General features: G+C 35.1%; 1 protein-coding gene across 1 annotated transcript in view; it reads right to left on the bottom strand.

The window, feature by feature from the left end:
• Positions 1–10,000, bottom strand: part of LOC122353835 (filamin-B) — a 333,941-nt gene that overhangs the window by 7,242 nt on the left and 316,699 nt on the right. Inside the window, 9 exon segments of the mRNA XM_043251709.1 lie at positions 1,127–1,242; positions 1,322–1,459; positions 2,447–2,713; positions 6,104–6,226; positions 6,917–7,069; positions 8,300–8,503; positions 8,586–8,744; positions 9,669–9,842; positions 9,919–10,000. The exon segment at positions 9,919–10,000 is cut by the window's right edge and continues 47 nt beyond it. Coding sequence (XP_043107644.1) covers positions 1,127–1,242; positions 1,322–1,459; positions 2,447–2,713; positions 6,104–6,226; positions 6,917–7,069; positions 8,300–8,503; positions 8,586–8,744; positions 9,669–9,842; positions 9,919–10,000 — 1,416 coding nt within the window.

The raw sequence follows: 10,000 nt of genomic DNA, 5'->3' as shown, positions 1-10,000 counted from the left end.
ATCCATCCATAATGAACAAATAAGTGAATGAATAAATAAAAAAATATATAATTATTTTTATATATTTCAACATTTATTTAGCAATTTAATTGAGTAATTTGGCCCTCCATATTAATTTTTTTAAATAATTTTGTTGTTTTTGTGTTACTTTTATTAGTTTAGGGAATAAATGATTTAATAAGCAAAAATAACTCAAAATGATATATATATATATATATATATATATATATATATATATATATATATATATATATATATATAAAAATTCCACTAAAATGAAAAATTCTAAAATAAAGAGACACTTACTGTACATTAAAATGAATATAAAATTAAACTTGAACAAGGCAGCATGTTCTCACCTGAACTCACTAAAGATCAGCTAAAGCTGAGAGAGAGACGGCCAACATTTGACAAGAGAGAACATGAGAACTACAAGGTTTGCTAAACTACGGAGAATGATGGGAAAGGCTTGGATGGAGGTTTCTAGCAGTCGTCTTCCTCTCTCCGCTTTAACTGATCCTACCGTGAGCTTCCCAAGAGAAGATCCTGTCAAAAGCCTTTAAATGAAACACAAGAGAAACACCAGACCGGCCACACACCGATGTCCGACAGCTATTCAGAGACCGCTTCGGCACATAAATCCGCTCCAGGGCTGCTCATATAGATCGATAAACACTGGTAATGATCAGAAATGAGCAGTCAATCAACATATGACAGATTTCTTTGCACCCTAGGTTTTCAAACAGTTGCATTTCAACCAAATACCGTGCAGCGCTAACAAAAATGCATCAGTGAAAAGCTTATTTATTCAGCTTTCAGATGATGCTCGATCGCGAAAAACTGACTGCTTTCGTGATTTTGTGCTCGTATTATCAGAGTGATTTCTGAAGGGTCACGTGACTGGATTAATTCAGCTTTGACTCGCGAAAATAAATTACATTTTAGAGCATACCCAAATAGAAAACCGCTATATTAGATTGTAATAATATTTCACATTTTACAGTATTTTAGTCAAATAAATGCAGCCTGGGTGAGCAGGACGGGCCGTTATTCGTATTAATAACGCAGACTGTTTTCCTGAATAGCTGCGGACACGTGTCTGTGTCGGTGTTTCCTCGCGTCTCACCTGAAGACTGGTAACAGTTAGTCTCCGAGCGTCGTCTACGGGAGCGTAGACGGGCACCAGGTACGGGCTGTCGGGGATGTGCTCGTCGTTGAACTTTATAGACACCTCGTAGTCACCTGCAAAGACATGGGAGATCTTGAGCTTCAGCTCTTCAGAAGAGAGCACGGGACAGAAAGCTGGTGTGTGTTTTTATACCCGGCTCTTGGGCGACGTATGAGACGCCGCACGATCCGTCTTTTCTTTCCTCAAAGGAGATTTCCGCACGGCTGGGGCCTTCGACAGCGACGGAGAGACCCCCGGCGCCCGCCTCACGCGTCCAGACGTTAAACTCGGCTAATGAACGAGAAAACGAGAACGAGATTTAGACGGCTCGATCTCACAAAGACGGTCAGAACACAGCGTGTCTGCGCAAAGCATTAAAAATTAAGCTAAAATGAGTGCATTTCCAAACCTTTTTCTTTTTTGTATTGCAATAAGTTGAATTAAAATGTTTAAATAAATTCCAAATGAAACGGATATTTAAAGATTTCCACCTTAAAAAAAATAAATAAAAAATTCCACCTTAAAAAAAAAAGAGAAAAAAAAATTCCATCTTAAAAAAAAGGAAAAAAAATTTCCACCTTAAAAAAAAAATAAAGAAAAAAAATATTTCCACCTTAATAAAAAAATTAAAAAATGAAAACTCCCTTACGAGAAGTACAACATTATAACATCACATATAAAATTTTATTTAAACATCAACATGAAACATCAGTCAACTTAATTATTGGTCTTTTCGGGTCGGTCTGAATGAAGATGAAAATTGATACGTCGCTTTTATAACGTTAAAAGCTCACAAACACTGCTTTAAAATGAAATCAACCAATCAACGGAGGGGTTTGGAAAAAATTAATAATTGAATGAATTGTTCGGGAGGCGCTGAGTAAGGTAAAAATACATTTATATTATAAGAAAATTAAAGCATCGAAATATGAACCTTTCATAACCCATAATATGGGCGCTTTAAATTATTAGTTTTTTGTTTAAATTAATTGCAATTATGTACTCATTAACGCATTAAAATATGTATTACTTTCAACCAAAATTAGTTGTAATTTTACATTTTTCCTTTTTTTTTGCTACTACTTTTACTCGTTTGAAATGTAACATGCATATTAAAATATATAAAATAATAAGGGAGCATAAGTCAGAATAAATATTTTAACGTAAATACCAAAACCAAACAACACCAAACAAGCTTCTGCTTACATTTAATGTGCTTTCTATGACTTTTGTCGGTTTCTTTTTGAAGCGGACATCTTAGTGAGATTAAGGAGGTACCTGGCACCCCGGTGTCGGCCTTCTCCAGACCGGGACCCCCGGCTCGCACCTCGCGGGCTCCTCCTTCTCCGAGGGGGCCGACGGTGAACTGGAAGGGGCTCCCGGGCACGTGCTGGCCGCGGTACTTGACGCTGACCGTGTGAACGCCCATCTCGCGAGGCACGAAGCGCACGCAGTACGTGTGGTTCCCCACCGCCACCATCTCGGCCGCTTCCGTGGCCCCCGACGGGCTGCTGACCTGCGCCGAGACGTCCTGGAGGTCGATCTCTGGGGAGGAGATCAGAAGGACCGTCGGGAGAGCTGACAGAAACAAGCAACGCACGGAGACCTGAGCCTCCTCCGCTTTTATTATTCACTCACCTCCATGTTGCTCTGAACCTGCTTGGCTCACTTTGTATCACGCAACGCAACGCAAAAAAAAAAAGACTAAAAGCAGCGCGAATATTTATTTGGTTCGATTCGTTTTCACTTTATTTTAGGTAAAGTTTTAGTGAGATGCTTTTTGTGCATCTTTCAGAAAACTAATAATCACAATGTAAAGAGCAAAAAAGATTAATATTAAATTTTAAGTAAATAATTTTGTTGTTTTTGTGTTATTTTTATTAGTTTAGGGAATAAATGGTTTAATAAGCAAAAAATAAGATGACAAAGATATCCTAACCCTTTTAACTCAAAATTAAATTATATATATATATATATATATATATATATATATATATATATATATATATATATATATATATATATATATATATATATATATATTTATTTTTTTTATATATATATTTATTAATTACTTTGTCATTTGTTTTCACTTACATTTTAGTTCAAGTGTTCTTTTTAAACACTAACAAAAAAAAGATATTTTGCATATTTATTGTATTTATCGATTTATTGTTATTTTTCTGTTATTTTGTAACTTACTATTTTAAAGAATAAATGGTGTAACGAGCAAAAAACAAAAATTACATTAAGATATCAAAATTTTAATAACATTATAATGTTATATAATGTAATAATTGACTTATTTTGGCTGAAAGCCATTTAATTATAAATAAAACCACATCTTTGTCAATTTCACTTTACTTTTAGTTAAAATAGATTTTTTATTTGTATTTATTTTATTGTAAATGAAGTTGTGGTAATTGTGTTTTTGTGATTTTTATTAGTCTACGTAACTTTTATTTTAGTTTAAATGATTTTGTTAATTTTTATTTTATTTCAGTTCATGCTTATTTCAAGTCGGTTTCAAAATGGTTTTATCTTTTTAGTTTTAGCTGACTGGATTAACCTCACACAAAAGAAATCGTCACTAGGGTTTGTGACGGCTAGAGGACAGCAATAATTCATTAAACGATTCAACATTATCAAGTCCTAATATGCAAAAAAAAAAAAAAAAAAAAAAAAAAAAAAAAAAAAAAAAAGCAGCTCTGGTTCATGCAAACACAAACACACGAGTATCAAAAGCAAGCGTGTTCTGCCAACCTCGTGGTCCACATGCGGCGTGTTTATAACGCACCCTCCAGCCCTCCGTAGGGCCCTCTGACGGGGGCCGGGCCAATCCTGCTGACCCTCACTCGGCCCACGGTGAAGCGGCTCTGACCTTTGACCCCGAGCCGAACCGAGCAGTGCGAGCGATAGACGCCGCGTGAGAGCAACTCGCGAGCCAAAGCCAGAAGAAACCAGGTCACTGATAGTCACGGACGCAGAAGACAGCAGGAAGAGAGAAACAAGTGAAGAAAGACACAGGACGGAACACATCAGACGAGGAAAAACAGTAAAGTGAGGAAAAAGATACGAGTATAGAGGAAGCGTGTCTGATGTTCTGCCACATACGCACGTTTTTAAAGGAGACATATTATGCCCCTTTTTACAAAATGCAACTCAAGTCTCTGGTGTCTCCAGAATGTAAAGTTTCAGCTCAAAATACCCTACAGATCATGTATTATATCGTTTTGGAAATGCCTATTTCGAGTGGAAGCAGAAACACTGATTGCTGTGCCTGTTTCTTTAAATGCAAATGAGCTTTTGCTCCCCACCTCCTTTACTAGAATAGAGCTGCGCTATTACAGCTCACACCATATATATATATATATATATATATATATATATTTTTTAAATTTATTCATTCTTTTATAAAGCAGCGAAATATATATATATAATTTTTTTATACAATTGTTTTTTTTTTTTATGTATGTATATATATATATATATATATATATATATATATATATATATTATTCATTCTTTTATAAAGCATTCTTTTAAGCGTGAATATATATATAATTTGTATAAAATTTTTTTGATTTTTATATGTTTAGATTTTATTTTTGCATACACACATACACACACATATATATATATATATATATATATATATATATATATATATATATATATATATATATATATATATATATATATATATATATATACACACACATATATATATATATATATATATATACATATATATATATATGTATATATATATATATATATATACACATGTGTGTGTATGTGTGTGTGTGTATGTATATGTGTATGTATATATATATATATATATATAACAGTTTTTTCCCCTTTGGAGAATATTGGCACATGCCATAAAGAACACCTAAAACACTGCTTGTTAGGATGACTATTCAAATAAAACGAGGAGAAAACTCACCCACAAAAGTACATTTCAGACTACGCCAAGACTAATACTGGAAATACAGCTTTAGCAAACCGCCAAGCGTCAGTCTTCACACGAGCAAGTCAGCGCTAGACGTGCGTTAGCATCACGATGGGAAATCACCCGCTCGGCACGGCCTGCATGCGCTGCCTTGTTTCACAGAGCCATGTGTTTTTACTCAAGTACGGAGACTGGATGCTGTAACGCATGAGCGGAGCCAGCACAACAACAGCACGCTCACTTGTTTCCTGCTTTCCTGTCCGACCGCGTCTCAAACAAGCCAATAAACCAAGACTTTTCACATAAAGTGGATGAAACGATAAATAATTCATGCTTAATTTCATTTCAAATGGATCGTTCCGGGCCTTGATTCTGATTGGTTGAGCCAAGTCTTTGTAGAATACTTTGGTGTTGCTCGGCAACCACTTCACTGCAAAAGTTCACGTAAGTTCAGTAAATGCATTACGAAAGATGGAAGATACGGACATCGTTAATAGATCATTTTAATATTGCCAATTTCAATATATTAAGGCACTTCAATTCTTTCTACAACGTTTTTTGTCGTGCCGTTCAATGATTGAAACATTGACGCGAGGGCTTAATATGGATTGCAAACGGCCAAAACTATCATGTTCACATACCTTTTCGTTTGTTTTGAGAGGTATAATAATAAAATTACACGCTAGTGCTGCATTTCTATGAACGTTTTGAAAACCGCCAACAACCTCCGTTTCTGAGGAACTAAGCTCAGTTTTTATTAATATCACTGCATTTTATTTGCTCTGTCGTAGTTTGTGAAGCTTGACTACGTATATGGCATAAATGTTTTAAGCCATGGTTTACAGTGATTTTACAACGGCTTCGTGTCACGCCGTGCAACCCCGTTATAAAATCATTGTAAACCACGGCTTCTTGCTTCATTTTGCATTTGAAGAGGAATCCGAAAGAGGACACTGACTTGATTTGAGGAGGTTTCGTACCTGGGATCTTCAGATTGAGATCGCAAACGCTTCCAACGCTAGCGACCGAGGCGGCTTTCTGTCGACGAGTGATGCTCTCGCGGACACGACCTTCGCCCGTCACTTTCACACTGAACGGACTTCCTGTGAACACAGACACAACGACGGGAATAAACGCTACACGTCTCTCCCGCTAAGAAAGGCTGCGTTCATTTAATCCAAAAACACTGTCAAGTTGTAAATATCACAAAATAGCTAAATTAATAACTTAATTTATTGCTTTGAAACATTGAAATATTGCTTTACTGCTCAAAAACATTTCTGATTATCATCACGTTGATGCATTTAATATTTCAGGATTGTTAGGAAAACAGAAAGCTCAAAATAACTGTTTATTCGAGAAAATATTTTATTTTTTTTTTTTTGTCATTTTCGATCAATTTAAATGTAACCTTACTCAATAACAAATAAAATTTCTTAAAATCACACCGAGTTTAAATATTTCTAATAAAAACGTGTTACAATAAATGTAATTATTTGTGCAAAAGATAAATTAAAATATAAATAAATATAAATTAAAATAATAACCAACTAAAATAAATAAATGCATACGAATCTAGTAACAAAATTAAAATTGAACTAACAATTTGATCTCTAGAAAATGATTAATATCTTATTAAACAGTGTGCAAAATTGCTTAATACTTCATTTTGCATTTGTTTTTTTTTGTCTTTTGCCATATAAACCTATAAACGGGTCGAATTGCACTTTATTTGGAGCGCATTTTAATTTATTACAGAAGTTTTGAGTGAAGCGTAATGCGTGATTTCTTACCAGGGACGTGCTCTTCTGCAAACCTGACGGACACTATGTAGACGCCTGGCTCCGTCGGACAATAAGAGACACCACAAGTGCCGTCCTCCATGTCCTCGGTCTGTATGTCCACTTTACTGGGACCCTCGATGGACAGCGCCAGACCGCCGTAACCTACGAAGACATCAATGCAACTCAGACCAAAAATCGTGCCGTCATCATAAATGCACGAGAAATAAACACAGACCTGATCCTAAAAGGCTTAATACGACAAGTATAATGATATATCGCAAGGACTAATTGCATAGATATTTAAAGGTCTTTATGTAAGTGGGAAATAATTAGCCGCTGTGGTACCAATTACCAACGTCTTTCTCCGTCACTTCCAGCTTCGCACAACCTGCTCGGATTAAATTCTCAGCGATTAAGTGGATCTGAGAGCTTGAGAAAACATCATTAATGGCCAGGCGTTTGGCAGAGCTGCTTTATTTAGTGTTTATTTAGCTCGGCTAGGCAGGATACAAGAAAGAAGTCATTTTTAACGTTTAACGTCAATGTGTTTGTTATAAAGGAAAAAAAAAAATAAAAATCACATTCTGTAACTTGACATTGGTTTCCCCAAAATAAATGGGTTCAGATGAGGTTATAGTTATATCATATATACACACAAGAAGTTGTGTTGCTAAAGTTGGTTGGATTGCTATTTAGAGAAGTCTCAAGGTGGGGTTAAAAACTGTTATTATTTTTATTATTAAATAATAATAGTAATAGCTGACATTAAAATTAGAAACAGCATTTCATTTAATGAAATATAAAATTCAAATGTTAGGAAATAAAATAATCAATTATGAAAATAAAGGTGTATTTATTATTTTAAAAACATTTTTAATAAACAAAAACGAAAACTTGATTATTCTAAAAACCATTTATTACTTTGGTACTTATTAATTGTATTAAATGGATAATAATGTTAATAGTTATTGCTATTAAACAGAACAATTATTAAATAAAATTATATAAATAAATACAAATTAAATAAAAACTAAATTATTAATATATTAAATAATAACATTTATTATTAAATGAAGACAGGCATGATCATAATAGTTACTATCAAATAAGTAAAAACGATTCTAATGATATAAAAACACCAAAAGTTAGCTGTTATGATGATAATGGTGATTATTATGATAATAAATAAAATAACTATTACAACAACAATAATAATAATAATAATAATAATCATAATAATTATATTACCGTTATTAAATGATAAATTTGTATTTGTTGCATTATTTGTGTATTAATTCATCTACATATGAGTCTTTACGTAAGCTTGGGATAACGAAGAAATAAAAAAAAAAAAAAAAAAAAAACAAAGTAAAATGAAAAAGTGTTTCTGACCGGCTTCCCTGGTGTCCACTACAAAGTCGGCCGTCTCGAAGGTGCGTCCCTCCGCCAGACCCTGCCCGAACACCTTGACTCGGCTGGCGTCCCCGATCTCCGACTGCACCACCACGATGGAGATGGGGCTGTTCGCCACGTGCCGGCCGTTCTTCTTGATGCTCACCAGGTGCTCCCCGACTTCTCTCGGGATGAAGGAAATGCCTGAGGAGAAGACGAGCGGTCAGGTGCCGTCACAGCGCGCTCCCGGTCGGCAGAAAGACTCGGAGCGTTACTCCAGACCCACCGATGTGATTGTTGGGCTGCCTCTTCAGCAAACAGGGCTCGTCGCGACCAGACGGGGCTTTGATGCTCGCCGTGAGCAGACTGAGATCCGTCTCGGTGATATCCAGAGAGAAGTCTGCAGCGGAGCCCAGCTTCACCTGAGACCTCCTCTTATTGTCCTCTGAAGAGACCAAACACTCGTCTTACGACTTACAGAGAAAAACTAACATCGAATGAGGCGTTTTACAGTAAAATACTGTTAAATGTACAGTTTGGAAGGTGGAAAAACAATAAAAACTCTCTTATTTGCGCACAATAGGGTTTGCTACATCGCTTACATTATTTAATGCATTATTTTAGTGTCATACTTCTACATATAATCATTACTTAACGATGACCATAATGATAATAAATGACAAAAATAACAACAGATATAGAAAATGTATAATTAAATACATACATAAAGTTATCGAATCAAAGAATAATAATTAAATAGATAATTGATCGTCATCAATTCAAAACTTAGTAAACAATTAATAAAAGCAATAATATACGCAATAAATTAATAATTAAATGCAATAAAAAGGCAATAATTAATGCAATAAAAAAAATTATATTTATTGCATTATTTAGCCTGTTATCATAATGGTGTCTCAATTATAATAATAATAATAACAGCTATTTTTATTCAATAAAAATGGATTATCATTAAACGAATGTATTAATAAAGTAGGATGGCAGCCAATAATAGTTATTGTTATTAATAATAAATTAAATAGCTGTTACAACGACAACAAAATAAATAAAAGATTATTACTAATATTATTATTGTTAAATAAGTTAAGAAATTAATGAAGTAATGTGTATTTACTGCGTTATGTGTGTCATGGTAGTGTTTTTAATTTCTATATACACGAGTGTTTATGTCAGCATGCGATGAACTTTGATTCTTCAGTACATTTTTTTTATTTCAGGAGGTTGGCACATTAGCACAATGACTTTTCCCCCCGTTTTGTTTTATTTATTTATTTTTTTACAATCAGGTACTGTCAACCACGTTTGTTTTTTTATTTAAACTGTAAATTATTTTTTCCCCCCCATGCACCTGTGATTCTGGCCGTGAAGGGGCTTCCCGCGATGTGCTTGTCGTTATATCTGACGAGTATGTTATAATCTCCAGGCAGCGTGGGCAGGTAGGAAACGGTGCACGTGCCGTCTTTGTTGTCCACACAGTTGATCTCGGCCTTGGACGGACCTTCGATGGCCAAATCAAGGCCTCCTGACACGAAACACACACATGTTGGTCTGGAGGTAACCGAAGAAGCGTGAGTGTGTGATGTGTGTGTGGCACGCACCTTCGGACGCGTCTTCAGTGTAGATGGTGAACACGGCCGTCTTATTGGCCGTCCCGTAAACCAGACCCGGGCCGTACGCCGT

The sequence above is a fragment of the Puntigrus tetrazona genome, chromosome 11, assembly GCF_018831695.1.
Source record: "Puntigrus tetrazona isolate hp1 chromosome 11, ASM1883169v1, whole genome shotgun sequence".
NCBI classification, from domain to species: Eukaryota; Metazoa; Chordata; class Actinopteri; order Cypriniformes; family Cyprinidae; genus Puntigrus; species Puntigrus tetrazona.
Note: the sequence above shows the minus strand (reverse complement) of the source record. Positions and strands in the feature narration are given on the sequence as shown.